General features: G+C 38.5%; 1 protein-coding gene across 5 annotated transcripts in view; it reads right to left on the bottom strand.

Annotated features, from left to right (window-relative positions):
• NCOA6 (nuclear receptor coactivator 6) overlaps positions 1–24,141 on the bottom strand; it is a 113,002-nt gene that overhangs the window by 29,229 nt on the left and 59,632 nt on the right. For 4 of the 5 annotated variants that reach the window (XM_036245828.1, XM_036245826.1, XM_036245824.1 and 1 more), the window contains 6 exons: positions 21,369–21,491; positions 13,602–13,730; positions 11,062–11,913; positions 8,880–9,026; positions 4,400–5,516; positions 1,433–1,554 (listed from right to left, as the gene is read on the bottom strand). In XM_036245828.1, coding sequence (XP_036101721.1) covers positions 1,433–1,554; positions 4,400–5,516; positions 8,880–9,026; positions 11,062–11,913; positions 13,602–13,730; positions 21,369–21,491 — 2,490 coding nt within the window. The remainder of the gene's footprint in view (positions 1–1,432; positions 1,555–4,399; positions 5,517–8,879; positions 9,027–11,061; positions 11,914–13,601; positions 13,731–21,368; positions 21,492–24,141) is intronic. The other variant, XM_036245829.1, reaches the window with a different exon arrangement.

Raw genomic sequence — 24,141 nt, 5'->3', positions numbered from 1 at the left:
AGACTGGGACTGCTGCAGCAGAATAGTGGAAAGGAAAAGCCAGGACACATACAGTGCATGTAACATAATCAAGAACCAAATTTATTAATCAAGGGATGCAAACTCATTTGCCTTTAGGGGTCAGGCTGGTTGTGAAGAAGACAGGTGGGCTGATATAAGACAGAAGTAGTCCTGTGGACAGAGCCAAACCACAGAGCAAATGTTCTGCCTAAAGGCATTTAAATTGAAGTTTGGTTTAAGGCACTGCATGACAATGCAAACACATTATAGGCCAAATTCAGTCTGTAGGCTCCTTTGCAAACTGTAGAAATGAAACAATAATCCCAGGTGTGAAGACCCCTGGGATTCATATAACAAGAATTCAGATGTGTCTGAAGGAAGAAAGTACCTTCCTGTTCCTAATGCCTTTTGGACATACTGCCAAAGATTGGTGACTCCCCAGCCTCAGTTGTGCTGCTACAACTCACTGATGGAAAGCTTGGTGTGCCCAAACAATTTGTAATAAATAACACAAACTATTGACACTATGATGAACTTAAAAATTTTTTGATTCACTTTTAAAATGTATAAATTAAGGGTGGATTAAAGTTTATCCCTAAAACGACACTACTCTCACTTATATGCCAAAAATAAGGTGGAACAATTTGTGAGGAAGAAACAAAACGTAATCCTTTGTACACATAGAGGAGAGTATCCTAAATGTGACAGGCTTGTGTGTTTTCAACTGTCACAGGGGAGTAACGTTACAAATCACTGCTCAGGTATAGGAACACTGTGGCAGGAAGCATTGGTTCTATAATACCTAGGATGGAATGAATGAATTTTGGAAACTTTTTCCTTTTCAACATAATTTTTCAACATTTACAGGGTAATATTATTTTATAATCAGAGATGGGTACAACACAGGGGGTTTCAACAATATTGGTCTATTTATTATTAGGCTAGGGTAGTAGGTACACAAAGTGTCTTTTTTATTACTCTTTACATATTTTTTTTTATGTTTAAAGATTCATAATAAAATTTCTATTTAAAATAATTATTTTAAACACTGGTAGTTTTCTGCTCTGAGAAAGTCCCAGTAGGAAAGGCTGCAGGAAAGACGCAGGCAAGCAGGACAGAGTGAAAACATCTTTTCATTTAATCTTTTGATGCCAGTTAGAATCTTGATATTGACAAGAATAAAGAGGCACTTAACATTTCAGTCTGATCTTATGAGGACTTAAAATAAGGACTAATTTAAGCAGAATCTACATGCCTTCAGAAATTATATTTGGAATTTTTACTTACTATCAAGGCAAAGTTTCCAAATACTAGACACATTAAACTGCTAGCGAAATTAGGAGATAAAACAATACACTATTGTTTCCTTGAAGAGAAGTCTTGTAATGCTGTATAAATGATGACAAGCATATAATTTCTAATATTTTATCACCTGGTGGTCGGTTTGAAAATTCTGGCAGTTTAGGGCCTGAGTTGTCCAAGTTAATTCCTTGTTCTCCAGGCAATGGCTGCTGATCGGCCTCCTCTAGACCAGCTGGGCGAGTATCTGGGGTGCTAAAAATAAATTGCACATTTGAGTAAATTGTACAGTTCATACATGAAATTAGTTTAACCCCTCTCCTTTTTCTGAAGAACTAAAATCAGTTTGCATGATCATCCCTACCATTATTTACATCTCCCTAGTCTGATAAAATATTAAATATTTGGCATAGAAGTCTGGGCCCGGCCTGTGTGGCTCAGTTGGTTGGGCATTGTCCCGTGCACTGAAAAGTTACTGGTTCGATTCACAGTCAGGGTACATGCCCGGGTTGTGGGCTCAAACCCCGATAGAGGGGCATGCAGGAGGCAGCTGACTGATGTTACATCAATGTTTTTTTCTCTCTCTCTCCCTATCTCTCTAAAAATCAATAAGAGATATTTTTTTAAATATGGCAATTCTATTAAATTTTAAATTCTACTTAATCTACTAGCACAGCTATTTACTCAAAGTGCTTTCTACAAATGTCTGATATAATAATTTTTATGTCATCATCCATCTTTTAGATGTTTTAAGACTTGACCATAGTTTGGGCTATCATTAATGAAGTACTGTTCCTGCGAAACCATACTATCTCTGGTGTATCAAATTCAGCCAAAGAGTCCAGATTGTCTCTTTTTCATGGATATTACAGTGGTGGCTCCCACATTTTAAACACCTGGCAAGAAGTTGTAGGTTGTTGGTGAAAATGGTATTAAGAACAAAGCTAATTAATATTGCTGCAGAATGCAGAATGAGTATTTGCAGACATCCCTATTCGGTTGGATGCTTTCATTTTTACCTGGGTGTAGCTTAAAACTTTAAGTGGGAAAGAAACGAAGAAAATGTCATCTACTAAACCCACATTCCCAAAGAACCAGAGAGCTCACATCCCTCATTTTGTTTGTAATCTTACTCCTAGCTACACCTTTCTTTCCTATCCTTAGATTCCCTCTGCCTTGATCTTGGTCACCTACTTTTAGACAGTATTTTATCTCATTGTATTCTGTGTAGTTTCATAAGCTTTACCTTTTAATCCATTTAAAAAGCCATAGGACATAGAAATTTAGAACCTGAAGCAGGTCCTTAGTTCACTCAGATGCCTGTATTGATTTCTTCCTTAAATGACTTTTCTCTCACTTCAAATTACAGGCAAGGATTCTATAGTATCTTTTACTTTTAAAGAACTGTAATGCTAAAAAAAATCTCAGGTTATCTAGTCTAGGCACCTCATGTTAGGGATGAGAAAACAAAGGCCCAGAGAGGTGCAAGAGATAGGCCCAAGGTTCCACAGTGAGCTAGTGGAAGAGCTGGGAGCAGGTGCTCATCCCATTAAACCTTCTATCTCCCTTCCTAGGAGTGATGCTGTATAGGCCCTTTCACAATCTATAGCCCCAATAAGTAAGCAATCTCCCTCAGGTTTGGAAAAGAGCAAAAATGCATACCAATTGCAACTGTACAACCTTGCAATTTTATTCCTAGAATACTGGGAGGAATAAATATCACCACAAAAATATTATTCCCACAGGTTGGTAGTAGTAAAGAATTTAATTTAGAAAGATCTATTGAAAAAATTATAGAATTAAAAGGTTTACTCAGTCTAAATTCAGAAAAATACAGGTTGTTAATATACAATTATTGATTTATAAGATTCAAGAAGCAGCAAACGAGCATGATACAATATTAGAGACAACCAAAGAAATATGGGGAAGCTAGGAGATAGTTGATTTTATTTTGAACATGTATGCTTGTTTAAAGCTCCCCTATTCTATTTTATAGTTCTAGCTATTTGTTTTAATTAGCTCATTTCATATTTATTGGTCACTATTCCATTAATAAATGTCTCTGAATTCTAGTTTTATAAATAATGGCAGATAAATTGCAATTTAATCAATATTCTTTCTGGAAATAGTTCATCGAAACCAAAAATATGATTTAAATTAACACTTAGTTTCAGGAAATAAAATATAAATTAACTGCCCTTCCTGCTGTGATCTTGCAAAAGAACTCACCTGGAGACTCCTTTACCAAAAGGGTAACTGATTTAAAAGGTCCAATCATCATAGTGTGAGGTTTTAAGCTTCTAGGAATGATAAAGAGCCTTTAAAGAAAAGGCACCTGTACAAAAAACCATTTCTATTTGAGAGACAGCAGGGAATCTCCGTAAGTAGTTTTCATGTCCAGAACACATCTGGCTTCTCTGGTTCCCCAACAGCAGTTGTACTGTGGTAGTACTGGCTATTTTTCAGGCTCTGAGTGCCACAACCCCCCTGAGACTATGGACATAAGAGACATATATCAGTCAATTGCAATGTATGAACCTTGTTTGGATGCTTATTTGAGCAAACAGTAAAAAAATAATTAACTTGAGATAATTGGGGAAACTTTGAACACTGGACAGCTGAGAATATGAAGAAGTATTAGTTTTTCTAGGTGTGCTAATGGTACTGTGTGGTCTTAAAAATAACCTGTCCTTATCTTGCAGAAGTACATACTGTAAATATTTTAAATGAATTTGCTTTAGCCCTGGCTGGGTCGTTCAGCTAGTGAGAGCATCATCCCTATACACCAGGTTGTGGGTTTGATCCTGGATCAGGGCACACCCAAGAATCAACCAATGAGTGGAACAACAAACTGATGTTGCTCTTTCTTCCTTCCTCTCTCTCTAACAATAAATAAAAATAAAAATAAAAATTTCCTTTAAAATAATCAAGAGGGTAATGGGGAGAGCACAGATGAAGGCGAGATAGGCTATGAGTTGATAATTGTTGAAGTGTGGGGATTTCATTATACTACTCTAATTTTATATATGTTTAAAATTTTCCATCAAAAATGTCCACACAGAAATAAATAAGATTTGAGGCAAAACTTATCACAACCTACTTTAGATCTTGCTGACTATTTTTCTTCTTCCGAGGGGGTTTCTTCTTCTTCGGTTTATTTGCATTGGCATTGTTTTGTTTATTGTTTACCCCAAAATGGCCTGCAGAGATGTCACTTTGCAATAAGTTGACCAATAATGGGCTTGTTAGTGTGACATCCTTATTGACCGGGAAGCCTGGATTCTGACCACAGGACATCTGATTTCCGTTGGGTGCTCCACTGAAAGGTGCATTGAAAGGCATCCCATGGCCTGAGAAGTGGCTTCCCGAGGCACTGTTTCCCTGCATGGCCTGCACATGCGGGGGGACCATGTTGGTTTGTTGCATGTTAACATCAGGCATCATTTGAGACAAGCTGACGTCATTATTTGCTGTAGTAGCAGGATCACCATGCTGCTGGGCCATGTGTGAGCTGGGCCCTGGTGGCCGTAAGACCTGCCCCTGAATCCCCATAACCTGAGAAGGACTGTTGTTCACAGGCCCTTGTTGGGGCAGCATCTGTCCTGACATCTGTCCCGTAAACTGCACCATGTTTCCTTGCATGTTTGGAGTTGGTCCCCTCATTATCTGTGCTGGTCCCGGCATGACACTGGATTGGTTCTGAGTGTTAAACTGTTGCTTATTCCCCTGCATCTGATTGGTCATGATCTGCTCTATCATTGGGTTCTGCTGGAGCAAAACTTGCCCCTGAGGCCCCATCATCTGGTTATGTGGCGCCATCATTTGTGGGCCCTGCTGGGGAAGCATCTGCTTGGGTGGGGTCATCCTTTGGGGCGAAGGGCCAAGATTTTGGCTCTGAGGGTTCACCATCATCTGGCCCTGCGGCATGAGCGGGGTCCTTGAAAGGATCATAGGGTTCTGAGGGTTCAAGCTTCCTTGTTGCTGGACCATCTGGCCCTGGGAGGGCACGATCTGCTGGTGCATGCTTATCAGCTGAGATGGTGGGCCCTGCTGGGGCTGGCCTTGCATGTTGCCCAGGTTCACCTGAGGAACCCCAGAACTACCAGTCTGCTGGTTGTTCATGTTGCCATGAATTCCCATGAGGCTGGGCTGCATCATATTTGGTGGCCCATGGGACACCTGCATCTGGTTTTGAGGAGGACCGGCTCCTTGACCACCTTTAAAAAAAACAAAAAAAAAAGAGTACAGTTTCAGAAGGGAATACTATTATCTTACTGGTATTGAGATATTCAAATTACCTTAATTGGAAAATACCCATCACCCATATATCCACTGACCAACATAAATAAGTGTGCTGTACTTGACATACTTTCTGTGGGTTTTCTTTTCTTTTTTTTTTATCCTCACCCGAGGACATTTTTTGTTCAGGTACAGTGGGAGGAAGAGAGAGGAAGAGAGAGAGAGAGAGAGAGAGAGAGAGAGAGAGAGAGAGAAACATCGATGTGAAAGGGACACATCAAGTGGCTGCCACCCGCACGACTGACCAGGGCCGGGGACAAACTGCAACCAAGGTATATGCCCTTAGCGGGAACCAAACCCAGGTCTCTTGGGACCGCAGGCTGATGCTCTAACCGCTGAGCCAAACCGGCCAGGGCTGTGGGTTTTCTAAAGTATGGAGATTTGACTGTGGGATAACTGTTACATTCTCAATAACCATACAATAAAGAAGAATTCATTTCATTACTCCTATTTGCAACTTAAAGATAACACTTCAAAGATCAATGAAGTGTACTTTCTTTCAGATTAAATGAAGAGCAAGTCAGTATCTCATTATTTAAATATGACTAGGACCCTCATAATCCACTGAATCTGTTTCTGGCCAAACATAATTTTCCTATAGTGATGGCTGGGGACCACACTCCAGGCTTGCTTGGGTCTCAGCCTCCAGCTGTGGATGTCAAGTTGGGATGAGGGCATGCCAGGGAGATCATGGAGTGGGGCTGATTAAAGCAACAGCCAACTTCAATGAGAACTTTTGCTGTTTCCTGGGATTGTGGGTAGAGCATGGCATCCTCTCTGTGATGCCTGCCCTTGCTTGCTGGGTCTAGTAACAGATCTCATTTTGGGATGGGGATTGGGCCTTAAGAGAACATGTGTGAATTTGTCACAGGCTGCAGTCTGGTTGTAGCTTTTCATGAATAAATATTGATAGTGAGTAAATTTTAAAAAATGACTTGTAGCTATCTCAGGATGATAATGAAAAGCACTGTAGGCTAGTGAAATCAGCTCTGCTTTAGATGAGTAAAGGAAACAAAGAATGTGACGCATCCTCTTAGGAAGACCTCAACAATGCTGAGAAGACATTTTAAAGTCCTTTTTGAAAAACTAATAATGACTCTTTATGTATGATATATGGATGCTGCACTTTAAAGAACACCTCACCCTGGTTGCTGTTGCTCAGTGGTTAAAGTATTGGCCTACACACCAAAGAGCTGCAGTCTCGATTCAAGGGCACGTGCCTGGGTTGCAGGTTTGATTCTCAGCCCCGGTTAGGGTATGTTCAGGAAGCAACCAATCGATGTGTCTCTCTCATACTGATATTTCTTTCTCTCTCTCTCCCTCCCTCTCTTCTTATCTCCCACTCTCTCTAAAACAAAAATCAATGGAAGAAATATCCTCAGAGGAGGATAAACAAAAAAGGAAAAGAAAAGAACACCTAATACTTCCTAAAGACAGGTCTCCTCTGCCCCAGTGTGGTAAAAACTATTTAATCCTGATCTGAAAGCTGAGCCTCTGGTAGGAGTCAACTGACAGATGACCCAGAGGCAGTAGATAGAGGATAGTTAACAAGGGATGTTAAAACTTCAGTGACCCTCCTCTTGGCAATTCCTAGTGGACCCCAAGGGACATGTTCTATTCTTCTCAGTGATTTCTAATTTAGACAAAGAACACTGCCTAGCTTGTAGCAGTGTTTATTTATTTTGGGTCTTTGGGATTTTCCTATAGCTATCATTCAATCAACAGCTATTTATTTAGTACCTAATACGTACAAGGCACTTTTGGAGCTGAGGTTATATTAATAAACAAGATAGACCAAAACCCTGACTCCTTGAAGTCTAATTGGCAAAAGACAATAACAGACATACAAGTATTTTTACAAGAAGAAGTATAAGCTAACAAGGTAGAAATAAATAAAGTAGGGTAAGGGCACAGAAAATAACAGGCAAGAGTGGAGACATCTTAGATGGAATAAATGGGGAAATCAGCACAGTATGTGCATGTGGAAGGCACCATATAAAAATACAATATAGCCCAGCTGGTGTGGCTCAGTGGATTGAGCATTATTCCATGGACTGAGAGGTCCTGGTTGGATTCCCAGTCAGGGCACATGCCTGGGTTTCAAGCTCGATCCCCAGTAGGGGGCGTGCAGTAGCCGATCAATGTTTCTGTCTCACATCTATGTTTCTATCTCTCTTTTTAAAAAAATCAATAAAAACATATAAAAAATATAATATAGCTGTGCTTAGGTGGAATTATGAATGAATTTATCACTGTTTTAACACTTTCTACAGAAAACACAAATTCACATAGCTCAGGAGTGCAGTTTTACTCTAGCAGATAGGGAAAGTCAAGCAGTTTGCCCTACTCTCACCCTTCAAGAGGTAGTTTGAACTATTTTTTGTTAAGTTAGGACTTTTCTCATTCCTTAGTGGCTTACAATTAAAGCTGGAACCAAATAACTAAATTAACTCCAAGTGGGAATGGGAGTTGAGAAAATATATGCACTACCTCAGTCCTAACTGCTGGAACGAGAAACGGGAAGAGAATTAGTCATGTGGTACCTAAGCAACTAGAAACATGAAGTCTGGGCTTATACAATACTGTTTTACTTTTAGCCGTTCTGCTCCATTCTACTTTTCCTCTAAAATTTGTTCTTGTATACAACACACTGTTGGCATTAAACCAGTACTAATTAAAGTTTGGTTTTCAAACACCACAGTATAAATCAGAATTCAGACATTCAGCATAAACACTGCTAACATGTACTATATAGAGATTTTTAAAGTGGCAGTTGTCCAAAATGCCATGTGCCTCCATGCCTTTATAGCTATAGTTTCTTCTGACACAAACAATTTTTTGCCTTTTACTAATCCAGGGGTCAGCAAACTATAGTCCCATTGCCAGTCTCAGGCCCATTGCCAGTTTGTAAATTAAGTGTTTGAAACACAGCCAAACTCATTCATTTACGTATTGTCTCTGGCTACTTTTGTACCACAATAGCAGTTAAGTAGTCAGAAAGCCGAAAATATTTACTATTTGGTTCTTTTCAGAAAAAAAAAAATGCTGAACCCTGCTGCAACTCAAGTTTCATCTCCTTTCCTTAGGTGTTTCCAGGTTCCTGAGACATTTTACCTACTTTTGATAGATCAGTTATTGCCTTTAAAGAATAATTCATACTTATGGGTTTGAAATTAAGGCGAGAGACCAGGACTTATGTATATTCTTATTGCTTATCACAATATCTACCACACAATATGTTTAACATTAAATGCTTGCTGAAGAAATCATAGAAAACCAACCTGCATGCTGGACATTTTGATTTGCTTGCAGCTGAGGAGCTCCTGAATTCCCAGGGGTGGATGTTGTGGTGGAAGGCACCTGACCTTGCATAAAGTTCGGATTGGCCTGTCCTGCTGAGAAGCCAGGTGGGAGGCGTTTAGGCATTCCTTAATAGAAAACAACGAGTAAGGCAGTTACCTAGCAAATTTATACTCTTTCTTAGATGTGGAATGAATAAGGAAGGATGAGCTGCATGAAGTCTCCACTGGCTTAGCTCTCTGTCACACTGGTAAGATCTTTCATAATAAGGTTGGGAAAGATGGTTAAAAAAATCAACACAATCTCTTACATGAGCATTGTCAAAATGAAAAAGAAATACTAAAAAATTTACACTTAGAACATGCCAAGGAAAAGATGGCAATCTGCTCCCTAAATGTGATCTGAGGCCACGTCACAGCAAAGTTTACAGCTCTTTACTTTTCTCTGTAATAGAGCGGACCCCAAAATTTTACATACTTTAACACAGGTACCAATGGAATAAGCTCTCTCATATTCAAACAAATTGATAAGAAATACTATAGAACAAAAGTTGGGTCCTGATATTAAGCATAGATAGGTGGTCTTTTTCCCCATTGAGGAAAATAGATGACAATCTCCTTTGTAGAAAAATTCCCCCCAATATTGTGCTTGTCTCTTTGAACAAGACAAAAGATTAGAAACGATTCATAGGAGCTTCAAAGTGAGGCTATATAAAATTTATCATCATGCCTTCCCCTCATAAGGTTTGCTGCAATTCTGACAGCTATGGTACCAAAAACCATGCTCTAATGGAATCTCACTAAAATATTACTTCCTTTTATAGGAAGGTTTAATTTCAGAAAATCTGTAAAAAGGAGAATCTCAGAACCCATTCACTGTTTATAACCTAGGCCTTGATGTGGTCAGATCACCTAGGTGAGCACATCATCTGCTCTATGAAAGCACCAAGACCTAAAGCTCACTTAAAATTTTTTGTACTTGTCCATTAATTTTTCTTAAGGGCCAAATTTTCAATATCCTGAAAAACGCTTTGTAGACAAATATGTATTTGTCCTTTCTTTAGCAGTGACAAGTCCCCATTTGCATGCTTCCATTGTGATTAAATCAGAAATCACATTTGTAGGAGGGACTAACCAGCTTCTACTGATCAAGGGCTAGATGCCCAGAACAGTGAAGTTTGGAGCTGAAACATTCTTGCATTTTATAAAACTTCTTAGAATTCAAATATTAGAGCCTGCATGTCCATAAAATTAATTACAAGAGAGTGAAAAGACTGATGATCAACTTAATTGCACCAGAAACCATGGGAACATGCCTTTACTATGTTGCACTAAAGATGCAAGAGTTTTTTCTGAGAGGGGCAATGGGTGTCTTTTGGTGTGGGGTATGTTTATCAGATGACATTATTACTGACACTCTCTATACCTTACTGAAAAGCTCCAAGCACATTCATGTGCACTAGATCAATGATTAATAAGAATAAATAATAAACATGGAGATGGATAAGTTTTACTGTAATCGTTTTACCTCTCACACATTAAGCTCCATTGCTTTTTCTTCATACAAGAGGCACCTTACAAAATAAATAAATAAATCTCCTTTAGGTATAACTGGTGGAATTCCCTCTCTAAGGAGCAGGCATTGACATTATAAAACTATAAAAGTCAATGATTTCTGAACTTACTCCCCTTTAATCAAATTTAACAAATACCATGCTATTTGACTAATTTAGGATTATCAAAATTGAAAACTAGAAGGGCCCTTTCCCCAATAAAATCCTGTACTTATCTTTTCATTTTTGCTCTATTGCATAATGTTAATTTTTTCAACAACTGAGCAGTATAAGTTGTTAATAAAATGCATGTTTCTTCTGGACATTTTAATTTACTAGTACAAGATCAAGCAAAAATAATCTGAAAACAAAATGAGCATCTCTATATTGAATTTTACCTGCCTTTTTATCCAGAGGGCTAGTTTAAATGTAACAAGTAAGATACTGCATAATGTATCAAGTTAACTAATTTATATCAAATTTCATCACTATATCCAGAAAACCAAACAATTATATCCTTATTTCACTCCCTCCATTATCTCAAAATTGAAGTTCTACTAAGATCTATCTCCAGTAAACTTATCAACACAAATAGCTTCAGTGTTCCTCACCTGCTAGGCCTTGATGTAAACTTTGTGGCCCCTGGTTTGATGGTTGCTGCTGCATCACCATGAAGTTAGGTGGCACATTTCCCTGTTGAACCATAGGATTCCGACCCGGAGAGCTGACAGGCTGCTGAAATCCCTGGGGAAGTGGGTTATTTTGAGGTGGCCTTGGTCCCATCTGCTGCTGAGTTTGATTAACCGTTGGGGAGGATGCAGGGGATCCCTGCTGGAAGGAGGAGGGTGAGGAGGCAGGAGACTTGTTGGTGAGGTGGGGCTGCTGCAGGGGGGTTGGAACCCTGGAGGGCCCTCCCTGCATGCTCTTCATCTGAGGAGCTGTGAACTGGCCTGGATTGCTCATCTGAGGAAAGTTTGTATGGGCTTGTGAGGCTTGCTGGCTGCCAAAGGGATATGGAGGGGGAGGGTGGGAAGGTGTCTGTACCGTGGCTAAGGATGGTCTTGCCTGAAGTTGCTGTTGCATTGGTCCAGGCAAAGGAGCCTTCTTCCACCCTTGGTTTGCAGTCATTGTGCCCAGAGAACCCTGGGCTGGAGGAGGCTGAAGAGCTCCAGAAGGCAGCTGGTTCCAGCCTGGAGGAACAGGCACCTGAGTTGGGGCAGTAAACTGGGGTCGAATTCCCTGTGGCTGCTGCTGCTGATGTTGCTGTGAGGGTCTTGCCTGCAACTGTTGCTGCTGCTGCTGTTGTTGATGCTGCTGCTGCTGTTGCAGCTGGGGAAAATTAGCTGGGTTCATTTGTCTGTTCACAGAGACAGGCTGCATTGGGTGGTGCGGAGGCGCTAAAGATCCTGAGGGATGACTTTGCTGCTGTATATGGAGCCCAGAGAGGAGTGGATCCATTGCATCTGTTTAAAGAGTCAACAAAGCATAAAGTAACTTACTGCAACCTAGATCCTAAAGCAGTAGTCTTGGCAATTCTGCAAGTATAGAGTAAAATCTGCTGGTACTATTCAATGAAATGTTTGTGAGCATCTTCTATATGAAAAGCAATGTACCAAGACAACAGGAAGATAAATCTTGTCTAAAAGAGTTTATGATTCAGCCCGGCCGGTGTGGCTCAGTGGTTGAGCATTGACCCATGCACCAAGAGGTCACCAGTTTGATTCCCGGCCAGGGCACAGGCCCAGGTTGTGGGCCGAAAATGCACAGTGAGGGGCACACAGGAGGTGGCCAATTGATGTTCTCTCTCATCGATGTTTCTCTCTCTCTCCTTCTCCCTTCCTCTCTCTCTTAAATCAATAAAAGAAGAAAAAAATTTTTAAGTTTGTCATTCAAAAATAGACATAAGAGCCAAAGATAAACTGTGGAGTGGTATTTTCAAAGCATATTCCGGGAACTATATTCATTAGTGTTATAAAAAAAACAAAACAAAACAGTTAATAAGGTTTGAGAAACACTGGACCTAACAACTTCACTGTAAGACTTTCAGTGCCTCCAAAATGTTAATTTTTGGATCTCCAGGAGGAGGATACATTTACCAAATTTACTTCACTGTTTAGAATATTCTGTCATGGAGTATCTTGCGGGACTAAGTATGTCAAGGAATGCATTTTTTACAAATGTTGTGGTAAGCCCTGGCTGGTTTGACTCAGAGGTTAGAGCATCGACCCATGGACTACAGAGCCCTGGCTGGTTTGACTCAGAGGTTAGAGCATCGACCCATGGACTACAGAGTCCTGGGTTCGGTTCCTGCTAAGGGCACGTACCTCAGTTACAGTTTGTCCCCGGCCCCGGTTGGGTTCATGTGGGTGGCAGCCAGTCAATGTGTCTCTCTCACATCAATGTTCCTCTCTCTCATCCTCCCTCTCTCCCTCCCCCTCTACCTGAAGAAAAACAAAGCAAAAAACAAATGTTGTGGTAAAACTTATAAGAATAACAAGAAATTCTAAGAAGGAAATGATGACTTTTAGCCTTCGCAAGCTAGACTCAGAGGTCAGAGCGTCGGCCCATGGACAGAAGGGTTGCAGGTTCAATTCCTGGTCAAGGGCATGTACCTAGTTTGTAGGTTTGATCCCTGGACATGTCAGGGCACGTGCAGGAGGCAACCAGTCGATGTCTGTCACATTGATGTTTCTCTCTCTCTCTCCCTTCTCCACACCTCCCTCCCTTCCACTCTCTCTAAAAATCAATGGGCCCTGGCCGGTTTGGCTCAGTGATTAGTGTCAGCTGGCAGACTGAAGGGTTGCAGGTTCAATTCCTAGCCCTGATCAGTGCCCTGCAGGAGGAAGCCAAACAATGTGTCTCTCTTACATCGATGTTTCTCTCTCCCTCTCTCCCACTTTCTCTAAAAAGCAATGGAAAAATATCCGGGTGAGGATTAACAAAAAAAAAAAAAAGAAAGAAAAATGTCCTTGGGTGAGGATTAACAACAACAAAGTGATAAATTTCAGCTTGAAGAAATTAGGGCAGATTTTGTAAAGAAGGTGGCATTTAAATTGGGGAATTAGAAATTGCATCAGAGACAGCTGAATTTTGTAATGATCTGTGCAGGAAGTTCCAGCCTTTTTGATCCCAAAAGACTGGAGGTCATTACCTGACTGAGAAGCAGGGCGAGGAGTCCTGGGCTGCAGCTCTGAATTGGAGCCTGGTGCCATCATGGAAGATGACACGTTTCCACCCTGGGGTATCATAACAGTGGCTGGGTTGGTCATTCTTATTAATCCTAGAGAGAAAAAAAAATCTCTAGAATAGAGTATTGGAATTGGCACACAATGTTCTTCTTTCAGATACATATATAGTATATAAACACCAGAAAGCCCCTACTCCTTTCCAATCTCATTGCATTCCCTCCCTCTTATCTTATAATTGGGGTTAACAGTTCCATGTATGTTGTATTTCTTTTCTACATATATAGGTAAATTGCATTGCATTTCTTTTGTATGCTTTTAATCTTCATATAAGTGGCACCACAATATATATATATTCTTCAGTTTCCATTTTCACTTAATTTTTATTTTTTTGAGCTTTATCCATCTTGACTGCTATAATAATGCTCTATTTTATGGAATCCATACATCCATTCTCCTCTTGAGAAATACTAGGTCCCCATCCTAACTTTTCATTCTTAGAATTTTGTAATGTCATGTATACTTTTGGACATGTGAGAGTGTCTTTACATTATATAATTAGAATTGCTAGGTTTTAAAGTATAAACATCTTCAAGTTTACCAGATATTAGTAAACTGCTCTCAAAAGCGGTTACACCAATTTATACTCCAAGTAGATGTTTGAGAACTCCTCTTGCTCCATATTTTTCTAATTTCTGATATAGTTAGACTTTTTAGGATTTAGCATCTATATTCATAAGTGATAATAGCCTATAATTATCTCCTCTTCCTGTCCTCCATTAATTTTGGCATCAAGATTAAAATAGCTTTGAAATGAATTGGAAAACATCTTTCTTCTTTTTCTGTGCTCTGGAAAAATATGTCTATCTGTTCTTTAAATGTTTATTAAAACTCACCTGTAAAATCAACAGGCACTCTGGATTATACCAATTGGTTCACAGAGCGACAGATTTTTAATTATTTCAATTTCTTAAGTAGTTATAGATTTTTCAAGTTTTCTGTATCTTATTAAATCAGTTTTGTTTAAATTAGAGTTTCAAGAAAATTGTTAACTTGCCAATGCTTTAAAATGTTTTACCATAAAATTATTCATAGGATACCATTTTTCCATTCTTTAAAAAAACTGAGACATAATTCATATACTATAAAATACATCTTTTTAAGTTGTACACTTTTCTCCCCCCATTATTTGCATTGCCTGTGTCTCTCTTTTTTTCTTGTCTTACCAGGTTCATCATTTTAACTGTCTTCCCAAGAAACATCTTTCGGTTTTGCTGCTCTATTCTACTTTTTAAAAAAATTCACACTTTACTTATTTCTGCTCTTATCTTTATTATTTCCTTCCTCCTAAATTATTCTTCTGCTATTCTTTTTCTAACTCTTAAGTCATACACTTAGCTTGTTAATGTTCAGTTGATGTTCTGCTCTAAGTATCTGAAGGCTTACTTTTCTTCCCAGTGCTGTATTAGCTACATCTTACAAATTTTGATATATGTTATTCTCATTATTCCAAATATTTTCTAATGTCCATCATGACTGATTTTTTGTTTGTTTGTGTTTGTTAATCCTCACCAGAGGATATTTTTCCATTGATTTTTAGAGAGACTGGAAAGGGTGGAGGAAGGGATAAAGAAAACGAGAAAGTGAGAAAACAAGAGAGAGCGACAGAGACATCAATGTAAGAGAGATACATAGATTGGTTGCCTCCTGCACGACCCTGATCAGGGCCAGGGATCAAACCTACAACCCAGGGATGTGCCCTAACCAGAAATCAAACACGTGACCCTTTAGTGCACAGGTTGATGCTCCAACCACTGAGCCACACAGGCTATGGCTGTATTTTAATTTCTAAAACTATGGAATATTTTTGTTATGTTTTCTTTTTGGCCACTGACTTGACTTAGTTGTACTATGGGTTAGAGAATATGATCTGTGTGGAACCAATATTTGGCATTTACTAAAATCTGCTTTTGGAATAATGCACGATCAATTTATATAAATGTTTTATTTATGCTTGAAAAGATAAGAATTCTTGAATTATTAGTGCATGATTTCTACATACAGCGTACCCTTGAACAACATGATTTTGAACTGTGCAGGTACATTTATTTACATGTGGATATTTTTCAATAAATATGCAAACACTTCAAATGTATTTTCTCTTCCTTATAATTTTAATAACACTTTTTTCTCTAGCTTACTTATCATAAAAATACAGCATATAATACATACAACATACAAAATGTGTGTTAATCTACTGCTTATGTCATCAGTAAGGCTTCCAGTCAATAGTAGACTATTAGCAGTTAAATTTTTGGGGAGTCAGAAGTGTACATATGCAGAATTTGTCTGCATGGGTGGTTGGGGCTCTTAAGCCCTATGTTGTTCAAAGTCAACTATATATCCATTATATCAAACCATTTTAATTACGTTTTTCAAACTTTATCCTGATTTTTTTATAAGCTCAATACATCAATTACTAACAGAGGTGTGTTAAAATTTCCCCTAATATTTGCTATCTCCATGTAATTCTGTCCATTTTTGCCTCACATATTTTGAGGCCAGGTTATTAACAACATAAAAATGTAATTATCTTTCTGGTGAACTTTTCCTTTTACATCATACAGTGGTCATATTTATCTTCCATAAAGCTTTTTATCTTAAATTATCTTTTATCTGATAAAAAGTTTTTCCACCTTTTCTTGGTTAATAATCATCTGGATTATCTTTTTTTCTATCCTTTTAGTTATAAACTAATTCAGTCCTTGTAATTTATATGTTTCTTTTAAGTACATAGCTAAATCTCAATTTTTCCTTTTTAATATGTTATTTATTTTTTTTTAGAGAAAGGAAGGGAGAGAGAGATAGAAACATCGATGTGAGAGAGAAACACTGATCGATGCCTCCTGCACACCTCCTACTGGGGATTGAGTCCACAACCTGGGCATGTGTGCCAACCACAAATTGAACAGAGACCTCTCAGTCCATGGGACAATGCTCAATCCACTGAACCATACTGGCAGGGCATAAGTCTGATTTTATTATTGAATCTGATTACTTACTTTTTATCAGAGTTCATAATCCATTCACCTTTATTGTTAATTAGTGGTGTATTCTAGTTTATCATTTTATGATACCATTGCTTTTTATCCTTCTTTTGCTGTGCTGTTTTCCTGAATTTTATTGGATTGATTTTCTTTCCATCGTGCCCTTCCTTCCTACTCCTCCACTAATAGTTTAGAAGTTATATACTCTATTTAATTTTAGTGACTATATTTAAAATGTCAACAGACATATTTGACTTAAAGTCTAAAAACAATATATGGTCGTCATTATAATAAATAAGTCAATGCTTACTTAGAAATATTTACCCCAGGTTTACCAATTATTTAGCTCACCATTCCTTAGCTCTTATTTCTTCCATCTTAGGTTCAATTTTCTTCTTCCTGAAGTACATCTTGAGCAGTTCAATTAGCAAGGGTCTGTTAATGGTAAATTCTCTTAGTCTCTTTGAAAAGGCTTTTATTTCATACTACTGTTGATAGTGTAGCTAGGTTTAAAATTCTAGGCTGTCAATAATTTTCTCATCACTTTGAAATATTATTCCAATGTTTCCTGGCTTCCAATGTTGCTGTTGAGAAATTAGTTGTGAGTCTGATAGTCTTTCCTTTATAAATAATTGGTCTTTTATTTTGAGTTGCTTTTAACATTCTGTTTTTCATGTTCTGTAGTTTTATAATTTTGTCTCAGATATGGATTTATTTTTATTTGTAGTGCTCACAATTACTGGGCTTCTTAATCTGAGGACTCATTTCTTTCACCAATTCTGGAAAAATTTCAGCCATTCTCTATTTGACTATTGTCCTTCCTCAATTTCTTTATCTTCTTCTGGAACTCGTTTCAGACTTATGTTAAACCTTTTCTTTTTATCCTTCATGTTTCTTGACCTTTTTCATATTTCCACCTCCTTTATTTTTTTCTCTGCTTCATTCTGGATAATTTCTTCAAATTCACCTTCCAATTCAGCAGCATCTAATTTTCTGAATAAGTTATTTACTTCAACAATTTAAAATTTTCTAGAAGTTCTGGTATCCCCTATCCCCAACCCCTAGCCCCAATTCTCTTTATGTTTTGATACTGTCTTGTCCTCTTAGGATTTTTGTAATTTTAAACACTCTAATATTCCCATTATCTGGAATTCTCATTATCAAAAGGAGGGAGTCTATCTAATCCTAAATGTTATAAATTTGGAGTATAATCTCACTTACAGTAGGCTTTAACTATGAGAATCTACAATGGCTTGGGTTGAAAATGTGCCTCTCCAGAGCTTCAACAATTATTATTATTATTATTTTTTTAATCCTCACCAGAGGACATTTTTCAACACTTTGTTGAGATAGAGTGGGAGGAAGAGAGAGAGAGAGAAATCGATGTGAAAGGGACACATCGAGTGGCTGCCACCCACACGACCCAACCAGGGCCGGGGAAAACTGCAACCGAGGTACATGCCCTTAGCGGGAACCGAACCCGGGTCTCTCCGGACCACAGGCTGATCTAACCGCTGAGCCAAACCGGCCAGGGCCAGAGCTTCAACAATTATTACCAGTCTAGAACTACAGAGTAACTTAGCTTGGCTGTTCCTGGGTCATTTCAATACAGGGTGGGAAATAGTAGGTTTATAGTTGTTCATATGGAAAATAATACATTAATAAATAATAACAAGAATAAACTCTGTTGTTTCACATGCTCACAACTGTAAACCTATTTTTGCCCCACCCTGTATATTAAATGTCCAACATGCACAAGGATAAAGAAAACAATTCTACAACTACCACTTTCCCCACCCCCAAATAGAAGCCCAGGCCAAGAGAGGTTTTGCATATGTTTTCCTATGCCAGAGGGTAAAAATGTTCTAATCTATCTTTCACTGAAAATTCTGACTTCATGAAGGATTCTGAATTCTAACTTACTTCTTTATGTAGACCCAAGGCAAAGCTTCCTGTTTTATCCCTTTCTGGCCATTAAAATTCAAATCCCTTGGCCCCTTGCAGAATCTTCCTTTTTGTTTACTGTTATCTAAATTTTCTTCTTTGACTGCTTTCTTATGCTGGAGATTTTTCTTACTTTTTAATAAACCAAACTGTGCATTAAACGTTATAATTTTATCTAGGATTTTTAGGTGTTTTGTAGTTGAGGAAGGCAGTTAGGTAAAAGTTCATCTGTTGAAACTGAATTTGTTTCTTAGGAACAGCATCCCGTTTTTCAAAGATGGTAATTAGTAAGAAAGTTCTTAGGAGATAAGAAGCAGATTTTCTTTGTCTACAATCAGCCTCCTACACTTAGAAATGTTCAAGTACATGCTGACTACATGCTCAGTAGTGATATTATAAAATACATTCCAGTACTAGGTGGGAATATGGACTAGATCCATGGCTCACAACTTTGGGGAAAACATTTTGTCCCCCGGGGGACATTTAGCAATGTCTGGAGATAGTTTTCGTTGGCACTACTGGGAAGGGGTGGTAGTGCTGCTGGCACCTGGTGGGTTGAGGCCAGGGATGCTGCTAAACATCCCACAATGCACAGGACAGCTCCCCGTAGCAAAGAATTATCAGTCCAAAGCATGTAGTGACAAGGGTGAGAAACCATGACTAAATGACTACTGTGGTATCCTCACTAATCTATCGATATGGTTTTAATTACAAAAGATTTTTGCTTATCAGTCAACTTTCTGTTGCCAATGCTAAGTAGTGCTAAGAAAAATTTACAATTTAAGATATTCTAGATACACAATTCTAAAGTAATTTATTATTGTTTGACAGGGTACTAAGGTCTTTTCCATAGAAAAATTTCTCTGCTTTGTTTAACCTAATATTAAATGTGTTTGCATCCATTGTCCCCATGGACAGTAGAGAAAAACATTCCTGAAGTATGCTTAGCAGTAAAGAAAGATTAAGAGTTAAAATGTTACTATGCCTGCAGTTCATCACTAACTCATTATTTCTGAAACTTCATATTGCATATATGATCACAATCAGTGGCCTTCACTAAATCTAACCTAATTTCAACCTAAAGCTTCTAAGTTTCTTATGTTGACAATGAATTACATATATCACTATAATTTAGACTCACTTCCCAGAGATGCTTAGTAAAATATACCTGCTATTTGCCAGATCCTAGCCAGATATTAAGAGAGCTATTTGCCAGATACTAGGAGTGCTTGCAATTAGTGTGCTGATATCGGTTTAACAGGGTCCTAACATTTTAAGGCTGGAAAGGATCTATATAACATTGTTTCCAGGACATAATTAAATATGTTTACAGGAAACTAAGACAGGTAAATATTAAATCATTTGGCCAGGAATCTAGTCTAGAACCCACATCGAATCTCTTATGACTATACATTCTTTTACCAACTACATGCAACTTGGCTAGGCTCTTCCCACTCTTCTTCTGACCCTGGTTCTTCACTTGTGCCACCTATAATCTCTCATCAAGCTGCCTTAACATCAAACGCTCATACTTCTATGGAGAACTACATCTACTGACTTCCCACTACAGGCACCAGGATGAGTATTTCCCATCTACTATATGGGACTCCACAATAGCCCAACAGCACAGGTCCAAACATATAATAGGAACTCAGCAAATGTTTTCTACATGGCTCATCCACCTTCAAGCATGAGCTCAATAGATTACAGGTACTATTATCTCATTTTAATAAGTGAAGAAATTGTTGCTTGGAGAGATGCAGTGACTAGCCTAAGATAATTAACCACTAAATGGCAGTGTAAGGATAAAAACCTACTTCTAGTTCTATATGGACAAGTATTCAGCTACTGTTGAGAATAATGGCTTTATAAATTGAGCTTCTCCACTCTCCTGCGTTTCTTCAAGAGCTGCTGTGGTCGGTGGGGAGGTAAATAACTGGTTATAGTTTCAGGTGCTTACTTTGCTTCAACCACAGAAGCTGTGCTTTTCTGGTTTATTTGAATAAAAGGCCCTGCAGCAGAAAAAAGTATGAAAGCCACTAATGTAGTGAAAAGAGCACTAAACTGGGAGTTAGGTCTGGGATATTAAGCCTGCTGCTACTTGACCCTGGGCAGATCGTTTCCTTTCTGTGAGCTCCACATCTTCCTCAGCTTTAAATGAGAACTCAATATTAGAACTCAATTCTAATATTCTGCGATTCACAGAATACTGACTTCAGTCTCCAAAGAAGAAATTTTGGGATTACTAGTAGCAAATAATTTATAACTTTCTCAAGTTCTAAATATATAAAAACATATTCTCCCACATACTTCCAGATTCCACACAAGTATGCAAAAACTCTTAGCTCACAAATTCTCAGCCTTAGAGAAAGTGGGAGTTAGAAAGCTACATTTTCCATTATGCTGTAAACATCCTGAGGGTAAGATATATTTTATTCATTTCTACTTCCAATTCTTAGCATAGGTCCTATCATATAACAAGAACTTAAATGTTCGCTGCATTGCTCAGTGTTCATCTACCTTTAAGCATGAGCCCCAAAGATTGTAAAAACTATATGATGCATGCTCTGTGAATCTAGCTAGCCTCTTAGAGTAATTTCATGTCTTGATTTCCTGAACTAGTAAACAGAGATGTGCCAGGAACCCCTGCCTGTCTTGCAGGACCCAAATGATCATACATCAGCAAATGAAGCCAAAAAAGGAAACTAGTAAAATGTCATACAATTGAGTGGGAGATCTCACCTGGACCACCTGCCATGGGAAATCCTGCCTCCATCCTAACTGAATTTCCAGCTCCCATGGGTCCATTCATTCTCACATCTTGGCTTCGGTTCTGAGACAAAGCCAGGTTGATAGCACCTTCCCCTGAAAATGACAGTTGGGTTATGAAAAGAAAATAATCAGAATAAATACAAATGTTGTTAAAAAAAGAGAAAGGTACACAAGAGTTGTAGTTTTCTGTGGGTTCAATACTATATGGGTCTTTCTTCAACCTCATCTAAGCAAGTTTACTTACATGAAGTACAAGGAGAACATAACCAATTATCATGATATAGAGATGGGTAATGATTAGAGATGCATAGCATCAGCAAAGAGCTTGGAACTCTGAATACTTATTTTCAACCAGCTGAGAGAGAGAGAGAGAGCGAGAATGTGTGTGTGTGTGTGTGTGTGTATGTGTGTGTGTGTGAAGGAAAAAGATAGTATGGGGACACTGTAATATTTGTGAGCAAAATACTATTTCCCTTTCAATAATATAAACAGATATCCAGAAGAGAAACAGATGCAATAAAGAGTAAATAGGTTAAGTGCCCATCTATAGATGAATGGATAAAGATGTGGTACATATATTCAATGGCATATAACTCAGCCATAAAAAAGAATAAAATTGTGTCATATGTGATGACAACATGGATGAACCTAGAGGGTATTACGCTAAGCAAAATAAGGCAGAGAGAGAAAGACAAATACCATATGATTTCACTTATATGAGGAATCTAAAAAACAAAATAAAAGAACAGACTAAAGAGAAACAAATTCATTGATATGGAGAACAAATAGATGATTACCAGATGGAAGGAGGTGGGGGGATGGGTGAAAAAGTTTGTGAAGGGTAAGGTTAAAGAAGCACAAATTGCCAGTTATAAAAAATGGTCATGGGGATGTAAAGTACAGCACAGAAACTTAGTCAGTAATATTGTAATAACTAGGTACAGTGTCAGATGGGTACTAGACTTATTGGGGTGATCACTTCATAAGTTTTATAAATGTCTAATCACTATGTTGCACACAAGAAACTAATATAATATTGTAATGTAAATTTTAATTGGAAAAGAAAAGGATAGGTTGTTACTAATCTACCTCTGAGACATCTGATGATTAGACCAACATTTGTATAAGATTGTAAATGCTTACAAAATTTTGTCTCATTTGAACCTCACCAATAGGTAATAGCACTGGAAGTGTTCCAATTGAGTATACCCTAAACTTAGAGGCAACTTCAATCTTACTTGGTCTAATGATAAAAAGGTCTTTACATCCTGGCCAGTGTGGCTCAGTTGGTTGAGCATCATCCCATGCACCAAAAGGTCACTGGTTCAATTCCTGGTTAGAACACATGCCCAGGTTGTGGGCCTGATCCCCAGTTGGGGACATGAAGGAAGCCAATGGATGTTCTCTCTCATTGATATTTCTATCTCTGTCCTCCTCTCCCTTCCTCTCTCTTTAAAAATCAATAAAGAAAAAAAAAATTTTTTTTTAAATTTTAAATAAATAAATAAATGCAAAGGTTCTTTGAAATAAGTTTTGGGATGCTTCACGCCTTTAATCCAAAATTTTGACTATTGTTACTCTGGAGAACAGCACTACCTTGTGGACAAATGAAAGGATAGCTGGCCTGTAGCTAGGAGTTGCAAGTTTGCATTCACCAGTCCTTCCGTACAGAGCCAGATGGTAAAGAATAAAGCTAATGAGAGCACAACACTTTCCTCTGTCTTGTCATTGATATATGTCAGCTTTCTGTTTTAACCAGGCAGGTAGGTTAGTCATAGGGAACAAACATCCTACCAATAAAAGACCAATCACCAGGGGCTACAAGATACTTTAAGTTGCCTATGGGAGTAAGGAGTAAAAGAGAGAAAGAGATGTTGAGGGTTTCCACTAAAAGGAAAGAACTATTAATATACCAAACTTGCCCTGGCCGGTTTGGCTCAGCGGTTAGAGCGTCGGCCTGCGGTCCGGAGAGACCCGGGTTTGGTTCCCGCTAAGGGCACGTACTTCGGTTGCAGTTTGTCCCCGGCCCTGGTTGGTCGTGCGGGTGGCAGCCACTCGATGTGTCCCTTCACGTCGATGCTTCTCTCTCTCTCTCTCTCCCTCTCACTCTATCTGTACAAAAATTGGAAAAATGTCCTCGGGTGAGGATAAAAAAAAAAAAAATATACCAAACTTGCTAGGGCATTCTAAACAGAAAGAGTACTTTCTTAAAATGGACATCAGATCATGTTACTTCTCTGCTTAAAACTACTCCACTGCTTCCCACTGCTTTAGAAATGCAAACCAAACTTTTTTTTTTTTTTTATCCTCACCCGAGGACATTTTTCCATTTTTTGTTCAGGTAGAGCGGGAGGGAGAGAGAGGAACAGAGAGAGAGAGAGAAACATCGATGTGAAAGGGACACATTGAGTGGCTGCCACCCGCACGACCGACCAGGGCCGGGGACAAACTGCAACCGAGGTACGCGCCCTTAGCGGGAACGAACCCGGGTCTCTCAGGACTGCAGGCCGATGCTCTAACCACTGAGCCAAACCGGTCAGGGCAACCAAACTTCTTAATAGGGTATACAATGCCTCTAATTATCTATCTAGCCCAGTGCTACTTAACAGAAATATAATACACACCACACATGTAATTTAAAATTTTCTAGACGCTGCAGTAAAAAGGTAAAGATAAAGTGAAGTTAATTGTAATATACTTATTTATTTACCCAATATATCCAATGTATTATTTCAACATATAA

This window comes from Molossus molossus, unplaced genomic scaffold (assembly GCF_014108415.1).
Source record: "Molossus molossus isolate mMolMol1 unplaced genomic scaffold, mMolMol1.p scaffold_m16_p_6, whole genome shotgun sequence".
Taxonomy (NCBI): domain Eukaryota; kingdom Metazoa; phylum Chordata; class Mammalia; order Chiroptera; family Molossidae; genus Molossus; species Molossus molossus.
This window is presented reverse-complemented; position numbering and strand designations above follow the sequence as displayed.